The sequence below is a fragment of the Podarcis muralis genome, chromosome 4 (genome assembly GCF_964188315.1).
Source record: "Podarcis muralis chromosome 4, rPodMur119.hap1.1, whole genome shotgun sequence".
In the NCBI taxonomy this organism is placed as follows: Eukaryota; Metazoa; Chordata; class Lepidosauria; order Squamata; family Lacertidae; genus Podarcis; species Podarcis muralis.
In genome coordinates this window covers 13,871,384-13,896,867 of record NC_135658.1, presented here as the reverse complement: position 1 = coordinate 13,896,867, position 25,484 = coordinate 13,871,384, and the positions used below count along the sequence as shown (strand labels likewise).

The 25,484-nt window shown below is 45.5% G+C and overlaps 1 protein-coding gene across 20 annotated transcripts in view; it reads left to right on the top strand.

Annotated features, from left to right (window-relative positions):
* DLG2 (discs large MAGUK scaffold protein 2) overlaps nt 1-25,484 on the top strand; it is a 901,719-nt gene that overhangs the window by 461,576 nt on the left and 414,659 nt on the right. For 14 of the 20 annotated variants that reach the window (XM_077926964.1, XM_028725975.2, XM_028725977.2 and 11 more), the window contains one exon: nt 12,972-13,133. The exons of 2 other annotated variants lie outside the window; for them this stretch is intronic. In XM_077926964.1, coding sequence (XP_077783090.1) covers nt 12,972-13,133 — 162 coding nt within the window. The remainder of the gene's footprint in view (nt 1-12,971; nt 13,134-25,484) is intronic. 4 more of the 20 variants (XM_028725972.2, XM_077926965.1, XM_028725988.2 and 1 more) reach the window with 1 other exon arrangement.

The window sequence follows — 25,484 nt, the reverse complement described above, 5'->3', positions numbered from 1 at the left end:
AACAACCTCAGAAATGATTTTGGAGTTCACCACAGGGCCCAAATCACAGCTGGAGAGCAACTCTGGGAGAGGTCCCTGGCCTCATGTCTTTCTTGTGGGTGTCCCAGGGAAAACTACTTCACCACTTGTAAAATAGGATCATGGACCATTAATCTTATCCGGTAAAATTTGCTTATCAACTATTTCAACAAATAACTCTATGGAAGAGGAAGGCCAAGAGATGAGAAGGCATCAGGCAAATTTCACAAATGGATTAGATTTGCACCAACCAATGCCTTGTCCAGATTATTGATCCTAGTCAGCTTTGTCCTACAAATCATAGTTCTGGTGGAAAGACCAGCGAGGCGCACCTGGCATGAGGCTGGATTTTAAAATTTTATTTTTGTGTGCATTGTCTGAAGAGGAACCCGATTTATCTCTGAGCAAAACCTTTGCGGCTTCGCTTTCCCAAGAATTCCAATGGCACATTGCTGATGGTCTTGGCATGACAGCAGCCAGCCCCCTTCTAATTATCTCAGCGGCATAATGTGTGCTGATTACCTATGTGTGGCAATTATATAAAATTGTTAACGTTCCTCCATTGAGTCTCTGAATCCATGCAAAGAATTCATGCAGATTAGAGCCCTCTCTGAAGTGGAAGTGGGAGCGGAACCTAGTCAGTTCCAAGCTTTTTTGGAAAAAAGATGTTTTAAAGAACTATGAATTCATCTCTCTGTTGTTTCACTTTAAGGCTAGAATTCATATGCAAATATGGTCTGTTAAGCTCCTGCTTGATACCTGAATGCTTCTCCACGCCTGTCTTTGCAGGATAAATGGTGCATAGTTCCTCAGAAATATCCAGGTTGTATGCTGCTGCTCCCACCTCCCTCCCCCCAAGAGCTAATAAACTAAACTAGGGGCAGGCAACCTGCAGCCATCCTGATGTGGTTAGACTCCAACTCCCATCAGCTCCAGTCATGGCTAATGACAACACATGATGGGAACTGTGGTCTAGCAAATATTGAGTGAGCTACAGGTTCCCTGCCCCAGTAAAGGTAAAGGGACCCCTGACCATTAAGTCCAGTTGTGACCGACTCTGGGGTTGCGGCGCTCAGGGAGCCGGCGTACAGCTTCCGGGTCATGTGGCCAGCATGACTAAGCTGCTTCTGGCGAACCAGAGCAGCGCACAGAAACACTTTTTACCTTCCCGCCGGAGCGGTACCTATTTATCTACTTGCACTGGTGTGCTTTCGAACTGCTACGTGGGCAGGAGCAGGTACCAAGCAACGGGAACTCACCCCGTTGTGGGGATTCGAACCGCCGACCTTCTGATTAGCAAGTCCTAGGCTCTGTGGTTTAACCCACAGCGCCACCCGCGTCCCACCCTGCCCCAGTGCTGGGCCACTAATCCCAAACTGATCTACCCAGGAGCTTTTCTAAAATTCTGCAAAGATAATCAGGGCTGGCCTTCCAATTGGGTGGAGTAGCACCCAGAGACTGTAGGTGCTGGGAAGCCAGGAGCAGCAGCAAGGTGCGAGTTAGAGGGCAGAGCTGGGTGTGCTGTGCTGACCTCTGCACCCTAAGCTAGCCTGATGCCCTCAGGTGTGGGTGATGTCCTCTTACTGATGTTGCAGTGAAAGTCTTGGGAAAGGGTGGGGAAGCACCATCTTTTCTGTCGCCTCAGGTTGGAAAATATCCTGGGCTCAGCCTTAAAGATAAGTCTGGTTTGCTGTGTCTAGAACATACACAGAGGGAGACATTCTTTATTACGGCCCAAAGACCTACAAAAACAGTTTGGAAAGCAAAATATAGCAGGAATACAGGGGAAACATTCCAAGGCAGTCACTAGGTTTCATCCAGAGCATGCTGATTTCTAATTCCTATTACCCCCAAGATAAATTTTGCCACGAGCAAGGTAAATATCATAGAACTTTTGTTTAGTTGTTTAGTCGTGTCCGACTCTTCGTGACCCCATGGACCAGAGCACGCCAGGTACTCCTGTCTTCCACTGCCTCCCACAGTTTGGTCAAACTCATGCTGGTAGCTTCAAGAACACTGTCCAACCATCTCGTCCTCTGTCGTCCCCTTCTCCTTGTGCCCTCCATCTTTCCCAGCATCAGGGTCTTTTCCAGGGAGTCTTCTCTTCTCATGAGGTGGCCAAAGTATTGGAGCCTCAGCTTCAGGATCTGTCCTTCCAGTGAGCACTCAGGGCTGATTTCCTTCAGAATGGAGAGGTTTGATCTTCTTGCAGTCCACGGGACTCTCAAGAGTCTCCTCCAGCACCATAATTCAAAAGCATCAATTCTTCGGCGATCAGCCTTCTTTATGGTCCAGCTCTCACTTCCATACATCACTACTGGGAAAGCCATAGCTTTAACTATACGGACCTTTGTTGGCAAGGTGATGTCTCTGCTTTTTAAGTTGCTGTCTAGGTTTGTTACTGCTTTTCTCCCAAGAAGAATATCATAGAACAGATCTGCTAAACCGCTGACCTTCCATACAGGAATGTTGTTCCTGCTCTTACAGCAGGGGCAGGTTTGCCCTCCCTCCCTCTCCCCTCTTCTTCGAAGTTGACTCAGGAGTTTGCTCCCAGGTTTGTGATGGCCACTGCTGGAAGGGTTTGAGCCTGTCTTTATAAGCCTGCTGCTAGCCCAACCCCCTGTGATGCACTAATCTCAATGAAAATATCTAACTCTGCTTATAAACCTCCAAGGAAGGAGAGTCCACCACCTTCTGAGGGAGTCCGTTTCACTGTTAAACAACTCTTACCGTCAGAAAGTTCTCCAGTGTTTGGGAGGAACCTCATTTCTTGTAACTTCAGTCCGTTGGTTCGAGTCCAACCCTCCACAGCAGGAGAAAACAAGCTTGTTCCATCTTCCATGTGGCAGCCCTTGAGATATTTGAAGGTGGCTGTCATATTTCCTCTCAACCTCATCTTTTCCAGGCAAAACATACCCAACTCCCTCAACCCTTCCTCATAAGGCTTTGCTTACAGACCCTCAACCATCTTGGTTGCCCTCCTCTGCACACGTTCCATACTGAAATCAAGATACAGTGGTACCTTGGGTTACAGATGCTTCAGGTTACAGACACTTCAGGTTACAGACTCCGCTAACCCAGAAATAGTACCTTGAGTTAAGAACTTTGCTTCAGGATGAGAACAGAAATTGCGTGGCAGTGGCGTGGCAGCTAAAGTGGTACCTCAGGTTAAGAACAGTTTCAGGTTAAGAACGGACCTCCAGAACGAATTAAGTTCTTAACCTGAGGTACCACTGTACACTATATCCACAGCATTCCCCTGATACACCAAGTTTATATAATTTCCTCTGCAGGAAATCCCATTCCCAGGGGTCTGGAAGGATGCTTCCCAACCAGCTAAGATCCTCACCAGACTTTATGAATTTGGTTAATTTGGTTTGCAGTTCCTCCAAGTTGTTATATTAACAAATATAACCTTTATCCTAATGCTTTGTCCTCATGAATCTTCCTTTGTGGGTGTGGGGGCAAAGGGGCTTTTCATCATATCTTTATGAAATATATAATATAACTTAGCTCTGTTGCTGCTAGCAGAATAACAGTAACGATAATAACATTTGGTATTTATATATGTCCTACGCCTTTTCCTGGAGTGATTTATTATTAAGTTTCACGTTCTGCTGTTGAGAACGGCACTATTTTTGCCGAATGGAAATTGCCTCTCTCTGTGTGCCTTTATGATTTTTAGCTTTCTAAAGTTGGCACCAGCCCACCCATGTCCTCTTTGGGCCAATTTAATGGTTTGCATGGAACCGGCACAATTATGATTACATCTTTTGCTCTTGGTAGTGCAGTAGGTCTCAAGTGACTGTAGTGTTTTAAAATTGTCAGCTTCAATTTCTTCAGAGGTGACAGCCCCTTCTTTGAAACACTCTCTATTTCCATGGGTTAGATACATGGCATAGATACACACAAGCCCTATAGGCAGGCGTGGGCGGAAACCTCTGGCCTTCTTGATGCTGTTGGACTCAAACTCCCATCAGCCCCAGAGAGCATGGCCAATGATCAGGGATGATGGGACTTGTAGTCCAGTAACATCTGGTTGGCCAAAGGTTTTCTTGCCCCTGCCATGAAGTATAGCTTGAACACTTTGTCCCCCAGGACACTTATTTTGTGGAATTCTTTGTGGCAAAGGAATGTTCCAAGCAGCCGCTCATTGTTATATAGGGAAGGGTGAAATTAGAGATGTGCAGCAACCCGTCATTTCACTCTGTATCCGTAGCATTTTAATCTAGCGCAATCTGTTTCAAATCCATTCTGTGTTGTTTTAATTTGATTCATTATCTAGGTACAAATGTTCAACCCAAAGCTCCTTTTCACTCCCCCATTACAATTAAACATAGCTATAACTTTGCATTTTGCATGAAATCTGCAGGCAAAGCCAGAGTGGATTAAACCTTCGACACATCCCATAAATCCTTCCAGTGTGTGTATGTATGTACAGGGAACCTTTAAAGCTCCTCCCCCCCTTAATTAACTCCTTAATTTTCTACCAGTATTGGATGCAAATTGCAGGCATGGCTTCCCGTTCTGAGGGGATGAAGTCTTAACACATTTCAGAAAGATAGACTAGATAGACCAGGTTGGAAAAACAACAACAAAAACACATTCCCTTGCTAATTTTTTTGTGGGAGATCAGTTTGAAAATCTGTTCGGTTTAAGGAGGTGCCCCAGACAAGAAACCTGTCACAGTTCAGACAAATAGGTCCAGAGACTTTCATTCTGGGTGACTGTACCTTGGTTGTAAAGTGGGAAAGTCACCGGTTTTTCTTACTGCTATCCTGCCCCCTGGTGAAGGGGAAAAGAGAGAGGGTTTTTTTATTTGTTTGCTGGGGGGGCGGGAGTTTCGGAAAGAATACTGGGCAACATGCCTTGGATAATCAAAACTATTTTTTTTAAAAAAAAAGGTTGGAAAGGAAAAGGCAAGTTGCAACAGTTTTTTTCTTTGTTATGCAGAAGACACAACTTTTGCATATTGCTTATGTGATTAAAAATTGAGGTTTGAATCCTGACAAGACAGAAGTACTGTTTTGGGGGAACAGGAGGTGGGCAGGTGTGGAGGATTCCCTGGTCCTGAATGGGGTAACTGTGCCCCTGAAGGACCAGGTGCGCAGCCTGGGAGTCATTTTGGACTCACAGCTGTCCATGGAGGCACAGGTCAAATCTGTGTCCAGGTCAGCTGTTTACCTGCTCCATCTGGTAAACAGGCTGAGACCCTATCTGCCTGTGGACTGTCTCGCCAGAGGGTGCATGCTCTGGTTATCTCCCGCTTGGACTACTGCAATGCGCTCTACGTGGGGCTACCTTTGAAGGTGACTCGGAAACTACAACTAATCCAGAATGCGGCAGCTAGACTGGTGACTGGGGGCGGCCGCCGAGACCATATAACACTGGTCTTGAAAGACCTACATTGGCTCCCAGTACGTTTCTGAGCACAATTCAAAGTGTTTCTATGGAAGCCGCCCAGCGTGGCTGGGGAGGCCCAGCCAGATGGGCGGGGTATAAATAAATTATTATTATTGTTATTATTATTATTATTATTATTATTATTATTATTATTATTATTAGTGATATGTTAGATATTGTGTGGATTTTGTATTAAAGAAATTGTATTACACTGTTAAAAAGAAAAATTGGGCTGTTGTAAAAAGGCGTCTTCTAGGGTTTATTGAAAAAGTTGCCAATACCTTGGTTGTCACACTATATTCTCTTGCTCTTAGAAATATGTATCAATATTCTCCTGTTATGTACTGTCTAGTATTGAAATGGAAGATGCGATGAAAATACGCCTTTCTAGTATTAAGGGTATTTAGCATTAAGACATGGGCTGGATCTAGACATGTCAAAGAAGTGATTCAGTTAAACATGTTGTAAACTCATACAGGGAAATCCGGTAGTGAAAGACGGGACTCGGCAGCGCCACCTGTTGTCACAGTGTTATATTGCATATACAACGCATATACAGTCATACCTCGGGCTGAATATGCTTCATGTTGAGCGCGTTCGAGTTGCGCTCTGCGGCAACCCAGAAGTAACGGAGCGCGTTACTTCCGGGTTTTGCCGCTCACGCATGCGTGGATGCTCAAAATGACGTCACGCGCATGCACAGAGGCGGCGGAAAGCGACGCATGCGTGCGCAGACGTGCTGTCGCTAGTTATGTTTGCTTCTGGAAGCGAACAGGGCTCCGGAACGGATCCCGATCGCATCCCGAGGTACCACTGTAAAGTGCTTTTTCTTTACCAATCTAGCTGAGTCCCTAGAGTCGTAGAAAACATAACCTGAATTTAGTGTAACATTTAAACCTTTAAATGAAAGTTTCATTTTAGGGGTGTGGGGAGGCATGAATTAGCAAAAACCACCTCCCCCCGTGTTCATTAGCAGAAGTCATCCTTATTATGGTTGTGCTAGTGTGTTACACTTCCCTCTATGGTTTCGCTGCTATGATTTATATCACTGTTATTCTTAAATGGCAAACTTCCCATTTGAAAAGCAGCACACAGGATCAGATTAAATTTTTTTTTGGGGGGGGAAGCTAAATGGCAAGCAAGGTCACTGAAATAACAGCCCTACCCCACTTTGCTTTGTTCAAAGCTCTTAGCATTTTGTGTATTCAGGAAAAGTTGCTATAATTGCACCTTTTTTTCCTTTTTGAAAGCCTTTGATAAATAGAGAAAAAGCACATCTCTGGAACTTGTAATAACTTTTCCAGCAGAGAAAGAGATTGGATCTGTAGTAAGCAAATTAGGTATCTTTGCAGATAATGGCCCAAATTCATCAGACCGGCAATAGATAAATTACTTTACCCCCTAATTTATAATGCAATAATGCAAACAGAACAAGTATTTACAACTTGCCCATTTTCAATAAACATGGAAATTCAACAATTATTACAAGATAGGTAATTATCTCAGGGTTTTAGCCAATGTTGAACTCTTGAAACAACTAGTATGGGGAAAATAAGTCTCTAAAATGTTCAATTTTTTTGGCTTGTGACCAAATTCTCCTCAAAGAAACAGACTCTGTGGCAAAGGTAGAAAGTTGTACATGGGTAAAATTGTACATGGAGGAATTTCTAGGGAAGTAAATGATTTTTTATTTGACCAGCAAAATAAAGATAAAAATTAGGGGTTCCAGATTATTGCTAAACTGAACTTGCCTGTAGTTTGGTATGCAGTGTTGCCAGTGCTGTTGTGGGAGTGGAGAGAAGCTTACTTCTGAATTACTTCAGAACAAAATGGCAAGCATTTTGGGATTGGGCGTTCCCTAAAGGTAAAGGTTAAGGGACCCCTGACCATTAGGTCCAGTCGTGGCCGACTCTGGGGTTGCGGCGCTCATCTCGCTTTATTGGCCGAGGGAGCCGGCGTACAGCTTCCGGGTCATGTGGCCAGCATGACTAAGCTGTTTCTGGCGAACTAGAGCAGCGCACGGAAACACCGTTTACCTTCCCGCTGGAGCGGTACCTATTTATCTACTTGCTCTATGACATGCTTTCGAACTGCTAGGTTGGCAGGAGCAGGGACCGAGCAACGGGAGCTCACCCCATCATGGGGATTCAAACTGCCAACCTTCTGATCAGCAAGTCCTAGGCTCTGTGGTTTAATCCACAGCACCACCCTTGTCCCTGGGCGTTCCCCTTACATCTGCATAAATATACATTGATAGGCAGATAATGCACTCATTCAGGACTTTTAAATTTGTGTTTTGGTTGTGACTTGTGTTGGGGAAGAGACATATCTCTCTTATCTCCAACGCTGTATCACAAATTGCTTTTGAAAGAAGTCTCAGATTTGAAAAGCACTTAAGGAAGGTTAGGGTAAGACAGATGCTGAAATGCCCCCCCGGAGCACAGGGAACTGATTATTTCACTGTTGTTTTCTTAACCATGGTAAATGGTTAATTAATACTCATGCTTTTCCTGATTGTGTCTTCTTTTGAGTAATCCGAGAGCAATTTGAATTGCTCTTGTGAATTGCCTGAAATGTGGGATCAATATTTGCTATGAGAATTATAAGGTCTAAGAGAGAAAATAAATGTTCATAAATGTACCAGGCAAACACATACATAAGTATATACAGTGGTACCTCGCATTACAGACGGGTTACAGACGCTTCAGGTTACAGAAGCTTCAGGTTACATACTCCACTAACCCAGAAACAGTACCTCGGGTTAAGAACTTTGCTTCAGGATGAGAAGAGAAATCGTGCGGCAGCGGGAGGCCCTATTAGCTAAAGTGGTGCTTCAGGTTAAGAACAGTTTCAGGTTAAGAACGGACCTCCAGAATGAATTAAGTTCTTAACCCGAGGTACCACTGTAAACCACGTGTCTGATATAGTACAGGAGAACAATCCTCAAGCCATTTTGACTCTCCCAAATTGATCTCAAATATTTCTCTGCAAGGAGGAAGGAAATGGGGAAACCTCCCCATTGTCTCTTTGCTCACAAATCCTGTCTTAAGGGTGTACTTGTGTATGAATAGGGTGAGCCTGTGACCTGGATTCAGGAACTGAGTATTTACCATCACAAAAGAATGGCCAGACTGCCCAGGTAATGCAATCAGTGACCATTATCAGGTGCCCTGGCAAACAGGTTTTCTGCTGTAGACCGCCTCCTCGTCTGTTGACCCCCCCCTTCTGTGATGTATGTATGATGTTTCAGGGGTGGTGGTCTTGGGCTACAGGGTGGGCAATTTCAAAAGTCTATATAAGAGCTTGCACCCCAATGTTCTGGGTTCCTCCTCCCTCCTGTTTTGGGGGGGCGTTTGAGCACCCTGTTGCAACAGTTTAATAAAGATCAGGCTTTCAGGCAGCTTTCCTTTCCTTTCCTTTCCTTTCCTTTCCTTTCCTTTCCTTTCCTTTCCTTTCCTTTCCTTTCCTTTCCTTCTCAATATTCTCTGGTTGGCCTCTATTATTTTCTCCTACCGATATAGAAACTACATAAGGACTCTATATGGGCTCTTAATGTGAACTGCCCTGATTTTAATGTGAACCACCCTAAGACTTTCGGGTATAGGGTGGTATAGAAATAAAATTAATACAGTGGTGCACCGCAAGACGAATGCCTCGCAAGACGAAAAACTCGCTAGACGAAAGGGTTTTCCGTTTTTTGAGTCGTTCCGCAAGACAAATTTCCCTATGGGCTTGCTTCGCAAGACGAAACGTCTTGCGAGTTCTTGCGAGTTTGTTTCCTTTTTCTTAAAGCCGCTAAGCCGTTAATAGCCGCTAAGCCGCTAATAGCCGCTAAGCCGCTAATAGCCGCTAAGCCGCTAAGCCGCTAATAGCCGTGGTTCGCAAGACGAAAAAACCGCAAGACGAAGAGACTCGCGGAACAGATTAATTTCGTCTTGCGAGGCACCACTGTAATAATAATAATAATAATAATAATAATAATAATAATAATAATACCACCCCATAAGGGAAAAGGAGCATTTTTTCTTATAACATTATTATTATTGTTATTTTAAGTTAGATAGGAAGAAAATACTTGGGACATATCCTGCCACTGTAGGGCTTTGGTAGGGGGCAAAAGCTGAGGTGCTGGTTCTGGAAGGCCCACAGAACTGATCCAACTTTGATGATGCTAACTTTCAGGGAAATCAATTAGAATCACAGCGGTGCAATCACACTAGGTGCTTCTAATGCGTTGTTAGAATTCTTTTGGCTGCCTCCAGATATGATTGACTGTTCACATAAAGTGCTTTTATTGAAGAAGCCGCAGCCTTTAAAATACAAACACCCACACCCACAAGCACATACCCATTGAGCTAGTGGAAATAATAATAAAAAGTCAACCCAAGGTTTATTGCAGGCAGGGCTTGTACTGATTCTACCTTCCTAGCTCAGCAGGCTTTTATTTATAGAATCGAATCAGGCCAACCGTAGGCACCCTTCAAGACGATGGTTGTTCTGCCATCTTGTGTTTCGAAGCTTCAACTACACTGAGGTAGAGTGAAAGTGGAAAGCAGGCAGGAGGACATTGCAATCTTTGTGCAGCCTTAAAGACACACTGGGACATTGAACAGAAGAAGAACTTTGCAGATCAGATCAGAGGTCCATTCAGACAAGCATCTTGCTGCTAATAGCTGCCAGCCACATGCCTCCAGCAAGCCCAGCGATCAGAAAAGGACAGCAACCGCCCTCTGTCCTGATTCTGGCATTATGCTTTTGAATGTGGTGCTCCATTGAAACTACAGTCATACCTTGGTTCTTGAACGTCTTGGTACGCATACGTTTTGGCTCCCGAGCGCCGCAAACCTGGAAGTGAGTGTTCTGGTTTGCAAACGTTTGTTGGTACCCGAACGGCTTCCAATTGAGTGCAGGAAACTCCTGCATCCAATCGGAAGCTGCACCTTGGTTTTCGAATGTTTTCGGAAGTCGAACTGACTTCTGGAATGGATTCCATTCGACAACCAAGGTATGGCTGCAATAGCGATTTGTCATCTGTTTTGTGCTGTTCTAAGAAGAGAATCCTGGTTTTCAGCCAAGAGCTCCGAAATCAGCCATAACATTACAATGAAATTCTGAAGCACTTGGGACCTTCCACCTCACAGGCTTTCTCTTTAACTTTCAGTTAACGAGAGCCAGTGTGGTGTAGTGGTTAAGAGCGGTAGTCTCGTAATCTGGGGAACCGGGTTCGTGTCTCCGCTCCTCCACCTGCAGCTGCTGGGTGACCTTGGGATAGTCACACTTCTCTGAAGTCTCTCAGCCCCACTCACCTCACAGAGTGTTTGTTGTGGGGGAGGAAGGGAAAGGAGAATGTTAGCCGCTTTGAGACTCCTTCGGGTAGTGATAAAGCGGGATATCAAATCCAAACTCCTCCTCCTCCTCCTCTTCTTCTTCTTCTTCTTCTTCTTCTTCTTCGTCTTCTGTACCCCAAAAGCGTTCCTCATATGGCTCATCAAACTGCTGATAAAACAACAACGACCCTGTTGAATGCAGTTTAATTATTGCAGAACCTCTGCCTGGCATGCAGAAAAGCCCTGGTTTCCATCCATGACATCTTCAGAAAGGGCTGAGAGAAAATCTCACCTGAAATTCCCAGGAGCTTCTGAGCTAGATGGACCAATGGGTCTGGTTTGGAATAAGGTAGCTCCCTTTCTTCCCCCTGAAAGCTGATTCAAGAAATTCGTGTTAATGTCTTTCTTTTAAAAATCCTGAATTTGCTTTAACTGGGGGAACTTCGCTGTCTTTCTTTCCTGCTTTGTTGACATTGTTTTAAAGAAAACCACAACAGCTCTCAGCCTGCAACTGTACTTCCGAAAGGATCTGAGACAATGCTGTGACCTGCAGCATTGATCCTTCCATTTAGCAACCTTAAACAAACACTGAGATTTCTATATTCAGGGAGGGAGCTGTGTTGGTCTGACACAGTCAAAATAAATTACCCAGAAGAAACTTAGTTGGTCTCTAAGGTGCCACTGGGCAATTTTTTAATTTAATTTAATTTTTGTTTCACCTGAGATTTCTCTCTCTCCCCCCCCCCCTCTCTCTGTGTGTTGCTGCTGCTGCTGCTTCTTCTTCTTCTTCTTCTTCTTCTTCTTCTTCTTCTTCTTCTTCTTCTTCTTCTTCTTTTTAAAAAAGATGGGCACATTTTTATTTTAACCGCTCACAGTGGCACAATCCATACTCCTCCGTTCGAGTATCATCTGTTGTGGGTTGGCAACAGCATACAGTGCCTTGTTGGTAGTAGGCGCTGATTTGCAATCCAAGCAGGTAGCCGTGTTGGTCTGATGCAGTCGAAATTATATATATATATTAAAAATGTCCAGTAACACCTTAGAGACCAACTAAGTTTGTTCTTGGTATAAGCTTTCGTGTGCATGCACACTTCTTCAGATACCAATCGTTCATCATCCACCTGCTCTTTTGTGAAGATGTGAAGCAATGAGTGTGTGTGTGTGTGTGTGTGTGTGTGTGTGCGTGTGCGTGCATGGAGGGGCAAGGGCTTTTGCCCAACTGCAGTTAATTAGGGAAGAAAGGGCAGGCAGTTCCTAAGGCAGATCTTGCATCACTTGTGAATCGCAAAGCTGGATATATCTCAGCAGCCGTGTGTCATGGCCTGCCAGGAGCTTGACATTCTCCCTGGTTTTTCAGTCCCAATCAGAGACACAAAGCAGAAGATGGTGGAGCCCCAAGTGGTGAGACTGTGTTTCACACGGCAGTAGTGCAGCGATAAGAGACCTAAGTTCAAGAGTTGAGAGATTGGCCTCGGGGGGTCTGCAAGAAAAGAACTAGGCTTGGTGGAAACCTGTATGGAAGTGTGTACTACTTTCCAAATCCCATATCTCTCGCTTTCACTTCTTGGGAGAACCTCCCGATACACTTTAGATCATATAGCAGGCCTTGTTAAGCCTTTTAAGAGCTGGTGGAACTGTGTTGTACCAACATGGAGCTCAGAAGGTGCTTTTGGTCCTAACCACATTTGTCTTCTCCTTAGGAAGGTCACAATTCCGAATGTAAAATTCACAGTAGGGTTGAGGGAGAAATTCAGTTCAATTCACGTTTAAAGGTGAACGTACCTAATCTGCACTTTCTGAAAACGTGTGGTCAAAAAAGCAGCCGTCCTTCAAAATCCGTACACTTCCGAATTTTGCAATACGGTTCTCTAGCTGCAACACTGCATATACTAGGGTGAGGTGTGATTTTTTTAAAAAAATAAAATAAAAATACATTCGTGAAAATAACATGCAAAAAACGTATTGTGTCAGGGGAGAAATTGCTTTGTAAAAATGTGTACTTTAGGCTAAGTCCATGCAAAAATGTGTGTATAAGGAGAAATTTGTGGATTTGTTCTTTTTTTAAATAAAAACAAATAGCACACCAATGTGGAAAAGTGGAGAACTGAACTGAACTTAAGAAGGCAAAAATGAGAAACTGTCAGAAGCCAAAGCTGGCAGATTCACCCATCCCTATTTCACCGTTCCTTAATATTCTCCCTCCCCCCCCCTTTTGCCTCCCAGAAGTATCGCTACCAAGATGAGGATGCTCCACACGACCATACTTTACCTCGCTTAACTCACGAAGTGAGAGGGCCAGAACTAGTTCACGTTTCTGAAAAGAATTTATCGCAGATAGAAAATGTCCACGGATACGTCCTGCAATCGCACATCTCGCCTCTGAAGGTCAGTAACGCTTCTCCATGGCAACTTCTGAGCTTTCCCAATAAAAACAAACAAAATAAAAGACAGAGAGAGTGAGAGAAGTAACTGGATTTTTAAAAGCTCCAGGTGACTCCTTGTCTTAAGCTGTTGGTTGACGCGCCTTTGTGGAAATCACACCCTCTGGCAACCGTTTAATTCTTGGCACGTCTGCCGTTGTCGAAAAGTTTAGCGCTGATGTGCAACAGATCTTGGTGCAACAGGCTTGTATTGGAGCTGCGTCCAAGAATTTTGCTAAAGAAGGGAATAATTCCATGTATCAACATTTAAAGAGTGGATAAGCATAACTGGAAGGCAATTCTCCCCCCCCCCCCCCCCCGTTTTCACAGTGCTGGCTCAATCCTTGCTTGTCCTTGTTGCAAGATAAATGAAGCATTTATACTAATGGATAATAATCGACCGAGTCCTTTGTTTGGGGGGTAGACACAGCCTAGAAGTTGCACAGACTAGGTGGTAGACACAGACTAGAAGTTGCTCCTAAATTTCTAGGAATTGTGTGAAAGAAAGAATTGTGTTTGCCACCATCAGGTCATTGTTTACTGAACTGGTTGCTGTTGCCATGGGTGAAAAAAGGTTTGAAAAATAGGGATCATAGCATCATAGGATTGTAGAGTTGGAAGAGACTCCAATGGACATCTGGTCTAACCCCTGCAATACAGGGAATCACATAAAACAAAATGAAATATATTAAAATTCAGAGGCTTACAACATGAAAAGTGTTACAAGCTTCAGATAGTAGAATGGCTTCTTCAGACAGTAAGAGAATTGCTTTCTGTTCTCTCATTAAAGTTAATAGGTAATAGGTAAAGGAGCCCTGGACATTTAAGTCCAGTCAAAGGTGGCTATGGGGTTGTGGCGCTCATCTCACTTTCAGGCCGTGGGTGCCGGCGTTTGTCCACAGACAGCTTTCCAGGTCATGTGGCCAGCATGACTAAACTGCTTCTGGCGCAACGGGACACCATGACGGAAACCAGAGTGCACAGAAACGCCATTTACCTTCCTGCCACAGTGGTACCTATTTATCTACTTGCACTGGCATGCTTACTAACTGCTAGGTTGGCAGGTTTTGGGACAGAGCAATGGGAGCTCACTCCGTTGAAGGGATTCGAACCACTGACCTTCCGATCAGCAAGCCCAAGAGGCTCAGTGGTTTAGACCACAGCACCACCCGTCCTTTACCTTTACCTCTATCATTAACTGCAAGGCTGACTAACATTTGACCCTTCAGATGCTACTGGAGTACAGTTCCCATCATCCCTGATCATTTAACCCAAAGTAAGACACTTTTTCAAGGGACGCGGGTGGCACTGTGGGTTAAACCACAGAGTCTAGGACTTGCCGATCAGAAGGTCGGCGGTTCAAATTCCTGCGACAGGGTGAGCTCCTATTGCTCGGTCCCTGCTCCTGCTAACCTAGCAGTTCGAAAGCACATCAAAGTGCAAGTAGATAAATAGGTACCGCTTCAGTGGGAAGGTAAATGGCGTTTCCATGTGCTGCTCTGGTTCGCCAGAAGTGGCTTAGTCATGCTGGCCACATGACCCGGAAGCTGTACGCCGGCTCCCTCGGCCAAGAAAGCGAGATGAGCACCGCAACCCCAGAGCCGGCCACGACTGGACCTAATGGTCAGGGGTACCTTTACCTTAGTGAGGTGCTGTTTGTAATGCTGAAATGTTTAAATGCCCACAATGTTTCTTGCAAGGCAGGAGAAAATGAGAAATTGGCCATGCTCCCACCACACTCTACCCTTGGGCTAGTGGTGGACATCTGCTGACTCTGACCCCAAGGGTACCATGTAGCAATACAGAGCCTGACCATTTATATCCCACTGTGAAGAATTCCAGAGCATGAACTGAGGATCTCATGCTCTGTGGCTAGCAAGTTACTTAGGAGTCTGTGTGGGTGCCCAGGTCTCAGAGGTTTCTTCAGTCATAGAAGGGAATAGGGGTGCGTAACATCAGTGCATGTGATTGGCAGTCAGCATGAGGCCTGTGGATTGGCCAGGCCAGCAGCACTGTCAATTTCAATGTGCAGGATCAACCCTCGCAACCACAAACTGAAGGAGAGACCAAAAAATGCAGGCAGCTGTGTTGACGCATTATTATGCGGGCATCTGCAGGCAGACAAAATACAGAATACCATGCCCTATGAATTAGGATCAGTCTTCCGGCAGTTCTGCGTAGAGTTTCCTGGAAGTTAGCTACATTGAACTCAGTGGTAGTTACTTCTGCCTAGACTGGCTCAGAATAAAACACAATGAGCATTAACAATCAACCATCTGAAATGCAACTTTTAGATTTTCATTAGAAATGCAGGTCACGCTGCAAACATGTGTTACCGTTGAAATTGCTGGTGTGAAGTAGGAACCCCGTCAAAGAAAAGGAAAGAAGTATCTGCCCTCTGATTATTTGCCTGTATGCTGACCTATCTCACAAACTAACTTTAAAAGCCTCTTCATCTCATTCATTTGCCAGAGCTAAAAGGGTAGGTCATTTACCTTGGTGCTCCAGCAGAGCTGAGCTCCCTTTTCCTGTTTTCCCCTCCAACACACCACTGGCAGGCCTGTCCTTGTCCGCTATTGTGCTCAAGTAGAAGTCCCTGTTTCCCTTCCAGCAGTGAAAAACAGGGAGTCTTTTGCTAAAGTGCCCATCCTGGGTCTAGATTTGGAGTTGACTCCTTACCATTTCAGCTTGGCCCTGGTACCCAGTCATTTATCAGATTGCTCTTAGGAAACAGTAGTTTTTTGGTTATTTGGATAGAGTTGGCATCCAAAAGGGTGCTTTCAGTGGGAGCCAGAGCAAACCACTGATGGAGACATCCCACCTCTTCATAAATTAGTCATCTGTATCTTCCACATGCCTAAAGCAAAGCCTTAGCTTAACTGCCTCTGCATTGTATATACGATGCCAATTCCAATTGCAGAGATTAGGCTAATGTGTATTGACTCTGCATTGTGATGTGAAAGGAAAAGCTATTATTCCAGAAATCATCTTCTGTGTCCTTCCAATGGTCTGCCGCTAGATGGTGCAGTTAGCTGGTGATCTCTTTGGTCCAGGGATTGTGATCAGTAGGTCTTCCATTAGCCGAAATCTGAACCCGGGAGTCTAAGGGACTTGACCAAAGGCAGGCAGGGAAACAAACAGAGGTTCACTAGGAAATTCTTCACTGACTGTGACTCAGTGGCAATGCTTTAAGGACCACTAGACATTTTCACTTTTAAACAAGCCGGGGATTGCATGGAATGAAACTTCAACTGAAGCAACATGTCAAGATGACTTTTGTCTTAAGCATCTTCTGCTTGAGAGAAGCTTCTGGATAATTTTGAGGGTAACAGAAACTTTTGATAAGGTGACCCAAATGTTTCTGGTTACTGTTGACTGAGAATTGTAGAGTTGGAAGGGACCACAAATGCCATCTAGTCCAAACCCCTGTAATGCAGGAATCTTTTGCCCAATGTTAGGCTTGGACTTGGGATGGGAAAGCTCTGGCTTTCCAGATGTTGCTGGACTGCAACTCCCATCTTCATCCCTGACCATGTTGGCTGGAGCTTATGGGAATACACCACCAGTGTGGTGTAGTGGTTAAGAGCGGTAGACTCGTAATCTGGTGAACTGGGTTCGCGTCTCTGCTCCTCCACATGCAGCTGCTGGGTGACCTTGGGCCAGTCACACTTCTCTGAAGTCTCTCAGCCTCACTCACCTCACAGAGTGTTTGTTGTGGGGGAGGAAGGGAATGGAGCATGTTAGCCGCTTTGAGACTCCTTAGGGTAGTGATAAAGTGGGATATCAAATCCAAACTCTTCTTCTTCATCATCTGGAGAGCTACAGATTCTCAAGCACTGAGACAGGAACTAAGAGAGGGCTTTTGGGGAGTCATGAAGGTGGAAATAATAATCTGTGCTTTATTCTTTTAAAAAAAGAAAGAAGACCATTTTTTTCCAAGGTGTGCCTTTCAACTTCCTAGCTGCATCTGCAATTATTAGGCCCTCTCATCCCTCTCTGCCTCTGATTGAAGCACCGTCAAATGCAGTTCCTCCAGGGAATATAACTAATCAGCGTTTCTGAAACAAGAGCAAAATGTGCATTTGCTAAAACGAGTCTTCGGGATTTGTAATTACGCTCCTTTTTTGTTTTTGTTTTGCTTCCTGCAACTGTGATAGCTTAGAACATTTTGAGAAGCTCTGTGTGCTCGGCTTCTGTGCCAGAAGAGCCAACTCCAGCTATTGTCAGGTCCCACAGACTGCTGCCTTGGCTCCTCTGCTTGTCCTTTTAGATCAGGAATGGGGGGAACTCGCCAGAAAATCTCCAGGAGCTGCTGAACTGCAGCTCCCATTAGTCCCAGCCAGCAGTGCCAATGGACAGGGATGATGGGGGTTTATTTAACTCATGATTGAATGTGGAGCTCTTTTTCTTCCCTTGATGGTGCATAAAAATGTTTGGCATCTTATTTTTATTATTATTTACTTATCTTGATTACTTTTATTCTGCTTCATGGTTCTGAAAGGATCTCAAAGCGGTCCATAAAGATAATAATAATAATAATAATAATAATAATAATAATAATAAATATATTGAACTTCTATCCCAGCCTTTTTTCTCCAAGTGTTTAAGGTGACATACATGGTTCTCTAATAATAATAATAATAATAATAATAATAATAATAATAATAATAGGGATGCAGGTGGTGCTGTGGTCTAAACCACTGAGCCTAGGGCTTGTCGATCAGAAGGTCGGCGATTCGAATCCCCGTGATGGGGTGAGCTCCTGTTGCTCGGTCCCTGCTCCTGCCAACCTAGCAGTTCGAAAGCACGTCAAAGTGCAAGTAGATAAATAGGTACTGCTCCGGCGGGAAGGTAAACGGCATTTCCGTGCGCTGCTCTGGTTCACCAGAAGCGGCTTAGTCATGCAGGCCACATGACCCGGAAGCTGTCTGCGGACAAACGCCGGCTCCCTCAGCCTGTAGAGTGAGATGAGCGCTGCAACCCCAGAGTCGTCCACGACTGGACCTAACGGTCAGGGGTACCTTTACCTTTAATAATAATAATATACCCCACCCATCTGTGTTGCCCCAGCCATTCTAGGTGGCTTCCAGCATAATAAAAGCACAGCAAAACATCACACATTAAAAACTTCATGATACAGGTCTGCCTTTAGAAAATGGAATAGTTGTTTATCTGTTTGAAATCAGATAGGAGGGTGTTCCACAGGGTGGAAACCACTACTAAGAAGGCCCTCTGTCTGGTTCCCTGTAGCATCATTTCTTGCAGTGAGGAAACCTCCAGAAGGCCCTTGGAGTTGGACCTCAGTGTCCAGGCTGAACGATGGGGGTGGAGATGTTCCTTCAGGTATACAGGGCCAAGACCGTTTAGGGCTTTAAAGGTCAACACCAACACTTTGAATTGTGCTCAGAAACATACTGGGAGCCAATGTAGATCTTTCAGGACCAGTGTTATATGGGCCCAGTGGCTGATCTCAGTCACCAGTCTAGCTGCTGCATTCTGGATTAGTTGTAGTTTCCCATTCACCATCAAAGGTAGCCCCACGTAGAGCGCATTGCAGTAGTCCAAGCGGGAGATAACCAAAGCATGCACCACGCTGGTGAGACAGTGCACAGGCAGATAGGGTCTCAGCCTGTGTACCAGATGGAGCTGGTAGACAGCCTCCTTGGACACAGAATTAACCTGTGCCTCCATGGGCAGCTGTGTGTCCAGGATGACCCCAAGGCTGCACACTTGGTCCTTCAGGGGCACAGTTACCCCATTCAGGACCCATTTAATCCCCACTACAGTCTTTTGAAGGAGGTTGGGACTCGCCCAAGGTCACAAAGTTCATGGTCAAGTGAGCTTCATGACCAAGCAGGGATTTGAACCTCCCAGGTCCTAGTCCAACACACTAATCACTACATTGTGCTGATACCTTGGGTGACAGGATTCTTCAGGTGCCATTATCTAACACCAGGGTAGCCAACCTGATACTCTGAAGGTGGTCTGAGACTCCCAGCTCTCATTATTTCCAACAATTTGCTGTATTGGCTGGGGCTGATGGGAACTGGAATCCAACAGCATCCAGAGAGCACCATGTTGCTCATCTGTGATCTAACACCTGCTTTACATGCAGAAGGTCCAGTGTTCAGTTCCCACCATCTCCAAGTAGGGTTGGCTGAGAACCTAGCTGGAAACTCTGGAGAGCTGCTGCCAGCCAGTGCGGGTAATACAGATCTGAATAGACCAGTGGTCTGGCTCAGTAATAACAATAACAATAACAATAACAACAACAACAACAACAACAACAACAACAACAACAATAACAATAACAATAACAATAACAATAACAATTTATTATTTGTACCCCGCCTATTTGGCTGGGTTTCCCCAGCTGCTCTGGGCAGCTTCCAACAAAGATTAAAAATACATTAAAATGTCACACATTAAAAACTTCCCTAAACAGGGCTGCCTTCAAAATGTCAGGTAGTTGTTTATCTCTTTGACATCTGATGGGAGGGCCTTCCACAGGGCGGGTGCCACTACAAAAAAGACTCTCTGCCTGGTTCCCTGTAGCTTTGCTTCTCACAGTGAGGGAACCGCCAGAAGGCCCTCAGTGCTGGACCTCAGTGTCCGGGCAGAACGATGGAGGTGGAGACACTCCTTCAGGTATACTGGGCCGAGGTAGTTTAGGGCTTTCAAGGTCAGCACCAACACTTTGAATTGTGCTCGGAAACATACTGGGAGCCAATGTAGGTCTTTCAAGACCGGTGTTATGTGGTCTTGGTGGCCGCCCCCAGTCACCAGTCTAGATGCTGCATTCTGGTTTAGTTGTAGTTTCCGGGTCACTTTCCAAGGTGGTCCCATGTAGAGTGCATTGCAGTAGTCCAAGCGGGAGATAACTAGAGCATGCACCACTCTGGCGAGACAGTCCGTGGGCAGGTAGGGTCTCAGTCTGCGTACCAGACGGAGCTGGTAGACAGCTGCCCTGGATACAGAATTGACCTGTGCCTCTATGGACAGCTGTGAGTCCTAAATGACTCCCAGGCTGCTGCCTGGTCCTTCAGTTATAAGGCAGCGTACTATTTTCCTAACACCTCGCTTATTGTTATTTATTTTTTTACTAGATAGGAACATAGGAATCTGCCTTATATTAGGTCAGACCATTGGTCCGTGTAGCCTTGTATTGTCTACACTGACTGGAAGTGGCTCTCCAGTGCCTCAGGCAGAATGTCATTTCCAACCCTACCGGGAGCTGCTGGGAATTGAACTTTTGGGACCTTCTGAGCGCAAAGGATACGTTGTAGCAGTGAGTCACAGCCCTGCCACAGGTACAGATGCGGGTGTGGTTAACATCACAGAGCAGGCCTTCAAGTGGACTTTAACCTGGCTGGGTTGGATGTAGTGGCAACACTCGTGTCATCATCCCTGTGGCTCTGTTGATCTTATTTCAGAACACTGAGGATAGAACATATTGTCCCCAAATTTCCCAGGACTGTTTGTTCTCTTCCCAGATGAAGATCTGATGAGACATGTTATTACCTGAAAGGGTCTAGCAAATGATATTCCCAGACTGAGTATACTTCCCTTGAAGATTAAAAGGGTGGGTTGGGCAGAAAACAAAAACAACAACCCTTTTTATTCCTCTTTCCAGCAAATTTAACAACAGATGATGGGTGGGTAGCTGGCTGTCAAATGCTGCTTTGATGCTGCCCGTCACAAGCAGTTGCTTATTTTTATTTTTATTTTCTGGAGCAAAAGAAAGCGCATTCCTGTGGTTTGCTTTGAATTGCTGACCCCCTCCTCACCCAATTAAATTGTCGCCTGACGAACAATTTGATTAGATCTCTTACACCTGTCAAATGCCAAAATGATGAACAAATATGCCGTGTGCACATCTGCTTCAATTGGACTAATAGCCATCATCTGTGGGCCTCGAGGTAACAATCAAATGCATTAAAACTGAGTTACAGTTTGAGGTTAGCAGGACAGCTGTGATAGGAAATGGCAACAGTGTGTTGACAGTCTTTGCACTTAACTAGCACGGTTCAGGTGTACAGTGTGCCATGTGTTTATGAGTCTAGGGATCCAAGAGGAGAGTAGGGACACATGTTTGGGCCCCTTTCTTGCCTAGTCTGACATCCTCTTCTACATTTGCAGCCATAGTTGTCTGTATGTTGACTGACTGAATTTGAAACTGAATTATGAATGTGCAATGAGAGTAATTTTATGCTTAAAGTTAAGGTAAAGGTAACCCTGACCATTAGGTCCAGTCGTGGCCGACTCTGGGGTTGTGGCGCTCATCTTGTTTATTGGCTGAGGGAGCCGGCGTACAGCTTCCGGGTCATGTGGCCAGCATGACTAAGCCGCTTCTGGCGAACCAGAGCACGCACGGAAATGCCGTTTACCTTCCCGCCGCAAGTATTTATCTACTTGCACTTTGAGGTGCTTTCGAACTGCTAGGTTGGCAGGAGCAGGGACCGAGCAACGGGAGCTTACCCCGTCACGGGGATTCGAACCTCCAACCTTCTGATCGGCAAGACCTAGGCTCTGTGGTTTAACCCACAATGCCACCGCATCCCTTAATTTTATGCTTAAAAGGTAAAGGTAAAGGGACCCCTGACCATTAGGTCCAGTCGTGACCGACTCTGGGGCTGCAGCGCTCATCTCGCTTTATTGGCCGAGGGAGCCGGCGTACAGCTTCCGGGTCATGTGGCCAGCACAACTAAGCTGCTTCTGGCGAACCAGAGCAGCACACGGAAACACCGTTTACCTTCCCGCCAGAGTGGTACCTATTTATCTACTTGCACTTTGAGGTGCTTTCAAACTGCTAGGTGGGCAGGAAATTTTATGCTTAAACTTGCACAAAAGCCTATTAAATGTAATTTCATATATGGGGTGTGCAGCTAAGTTGGATGAATCCTGAACTGATAGAAGGTGTTTCAGACATATTTGGGGCTTGTCAGAGCTGAAACAGGATCTCTCGGAAGCACCTCTAACTGAGGCGGGGACCTCACGAATGCTTATGGGTGCCTTGGATATTTAGACATTGAAAAAACACTGCAGACAGTGTGTCTGCCAAAATCCAAACGTTTCTCCCCAAGCTTGGCATGTAATGAAAATGCCGGAGTGGGGAAACAGGGGAAGGGAGAGCACTTTTGTGACTAACAAGCCTAGCTTCCAATCAGAGGAAATGATATTTGACAGGACTCTCCAATTACAGGGCTTTGGAGGGAAGGAGTAATATATCACCTTGTTCTTGTGTGTTCTGTTCTCTTTGCTAGTTCTCTTTGTGGTGCTTGCTTGAAAAGTACTACATGTTCAAGTCCTGCCTCTGCTAAATGTCCATACATCAATTCCTGTCAATTCAGCTTTGCATTTCATTTCTGTGTTTTCTGTTGCTGACTGCGTAGAAAACAGGCCTGAACCTGTGTTGTTGTTTTTTAAAATCATCTTTACTCCCTAGCCCCTGCACCTATCCTTCTGAAACTTTACCATTTGCTTTCCTAGGGGCACCTCTACAATGTATGCCACAGGGAGGGAAGCAAATGCTTTTTAGTGTACCACCTAAAATAAACTTCAAAGGTACTGATCACAAAACCCCCTGCATCCATTCTGAGTTGTGCACATTTCTTACCTAGGGGCACCTCTCTCGTGCATGCCACTTTCATACAAACAGATTTCCCAAAAATCCCATCTGAAGAGGCTACTATGCCTGAAATATTCACCCAATTCTGCAAAAAATTATGAAAGTTATAACCTTCTTATTTTAAGTACCCCCACAAAAAAAGCACCCTGGCCTATTTGTCTGGAAGGCTTTATTCACACAGAAGGGACACTTATGCCCACAAATTTTATCCACTTCTGGATAAAGGGGAGGTATAGCCATTTTTAATTTTCCCGTAATAGTGAATAGGGGAGGAACAAAGCTTTGTTTTTCACAATTGGAATTTGGATTTGACCCCCGAATGGAACCAGGCAAAGTTTGAAGCACTTGCTCTTCAACCGACTCTGCTGAGGGATTCAGGTGAAGCCGGCTTTTGTGCATCGCTGACTGACTGAGCAGGCTAGCAGCCAATCCCGATCAGTCAGTGAGGCACTGCCCAATGAGGGTGGGCTCTGATTGGTTCATTTAAGTGTAGCTTTTTGCTGGGCAAGCCTACCCTGTGGCCCAGCTGGCTGGGGAAATTCCCCAAGCGTGTGCCCTGACCAGTGTGGGTGCTGGCCAAATGCGATGGGTGTTGGGATTTTCATCTATCCGAGCTGCTCCAGCGAGTGGTACCATGATTTGTATACATCACGTGAGTGTCGGAGAGAGCGTGAGAAAGGAAGTCTGTATTATCTCTTCCTTCTGAGTACTGTTGGAATTTGTTTTCACTTCTGTGTGTGTTGCAGTTTCTGTACTGGTGTTCAGAGAGCACAGACGTACTGATGGAGTCTCTGTATATAAGACTGTAAATAAAGTAGTTTTAGAACGACGATTGAGTCTTTCTTCTGCTATGATATACCAGAAAACTGGCGTGCTCTTTTCAGGAGAGAAGAGTCGCTTATTACTGGCTACTCTGGACTGAAAGAGATTTGCAGCCAGAGAGGGCCACCGGGGAATGCTCCGGAGACTTGGGAAATTTGCAGCCTTCCCAGGGCGTTTTTCCAACAATGGGCTCCAACCGCTACCCACCCGGGAAAGGGGTAAACAGCCATTTTCAGATATGCCAAATTAGAGCCCAAATTGTTGTGATTGATTCACATCCCTAATACATACATACATCTAGAACATGGGTCGGCAAACTAAGGCCCTTCTAAATCCAGCCCGCGGACGGTCCAGGAATCACCGTGTGGATCGCCAGTGCGTGGATCCCCAGTGCCTGCTTTCTTTCCTTCTCCCTCACACGGTGGCGCCTCCTCCCTCCCTCCTCCTGGCTTCTCCCTGCCCAACCTAGAGGAGGAAGGGGGCTGGGCTTTATTGCTGCCAGCCCCTCTCCGGAACCCTTTTGTGCGCCGCTCATTGTCCCGCCGCCACCACCAGCCCCTGCCGCTTGCAAGACTCAGGAGCCGCGGTTGGCTGAGTGCCCCTCTCGAGCGGCTGCCATTTAAAGCAGCCCCTCTCCTGAGTCCTTTCACATGCCACTCATCATCCCTCTGCCACCATTCATTCTTTATTCTTCTCCAAAATATAGTCCGCCCCCCCACAAGGTCTGAGGGACAGTGGACCGGCCCCCTGCTGAAAAAGTTTGAGGATCCCTGATCTAGAAGAATTGTTGGAGGCGGTTAAGTGAATGGTGATAAGGAAGCTAGTTTGTTTGGGTAGTGGGAAGAGGGGAATATATAAATGTAGGGGTACATCTCCTTTACCATTACATTTTCCAGAGGAAAAGGGAGCAGAGGGCTCACAGCTTAGGGGTTGAGAAGCCCCCAGGGTCAGTCCCTGTCATCTCAAGTTGAAGGGTCTCTGGTTTCAGGGCCAGATAATTTCTTTCCTTAAGATATTGGAAAAACAATGCCAGCCATGATAGACAGTTACTGAGGTACTGTATGTTATGTCTTTTTACATTATTATATTGTAAGCTTCCCTGTGATCCTTGTATGAAGGATGGAATAGAAATAGAAATAGATACTACTACTACTAATAATAATAATAAAAATACATGGGGCAGTGGTATTGAGGAACAGTATGTGAAATATACTCAGAGTCGCAAAGTGATTTCATGCTCTTTATTCAGCTCATAGTGGTGAGGAGGAATGAATGAAAGTCCCCTCAAAGTATCTGCTTTATATACATTATTTACACAATGGGCTGCACATGATTGGCTAATTCCGGAATTCTACTGTAAGCCAATCAGGTTGTGGATTCACTTCTATCTGGAGCATGATTGGGTAGTTCCTGCCAACCAATCATACTGCTGCATTGTTCTAGGACCAATCAGACTGCTGCATTCTGAATCCTATTGTTCTAGGACCAATCAGACTGCTGCCTTTTGGATCCTATTGTTCTAGGACCAATCAGACTGCTGCAGTTTGGATCCTATTCAACTCAGTACATAACACCCCTCCCCTCTAAGTTCCAGTCCTGCCCGGGAGGTCGCATTCATAGTCCTTGAGGTACGCCGGCGGCCTACGTGTGCGTTGCGGCCTGGGGTGTTCCCTGGTCCGAGGTTCAGGTTCTGGCTCGTGTTCCAAGGATGCTGGCTGTGATGGGGCTGTCTGGTCTGGCGCAACCGGCTCGCTCAGTCGTGGTTCTGGTTCTGGTGTCCTTTCGGCCTCGCAGGTCCTCTCTGTATTGACTGATTCTGCCTCTCCTGCTGGCCCCTTGTGCTCTATGGGCCTCACTGCCCCTCTG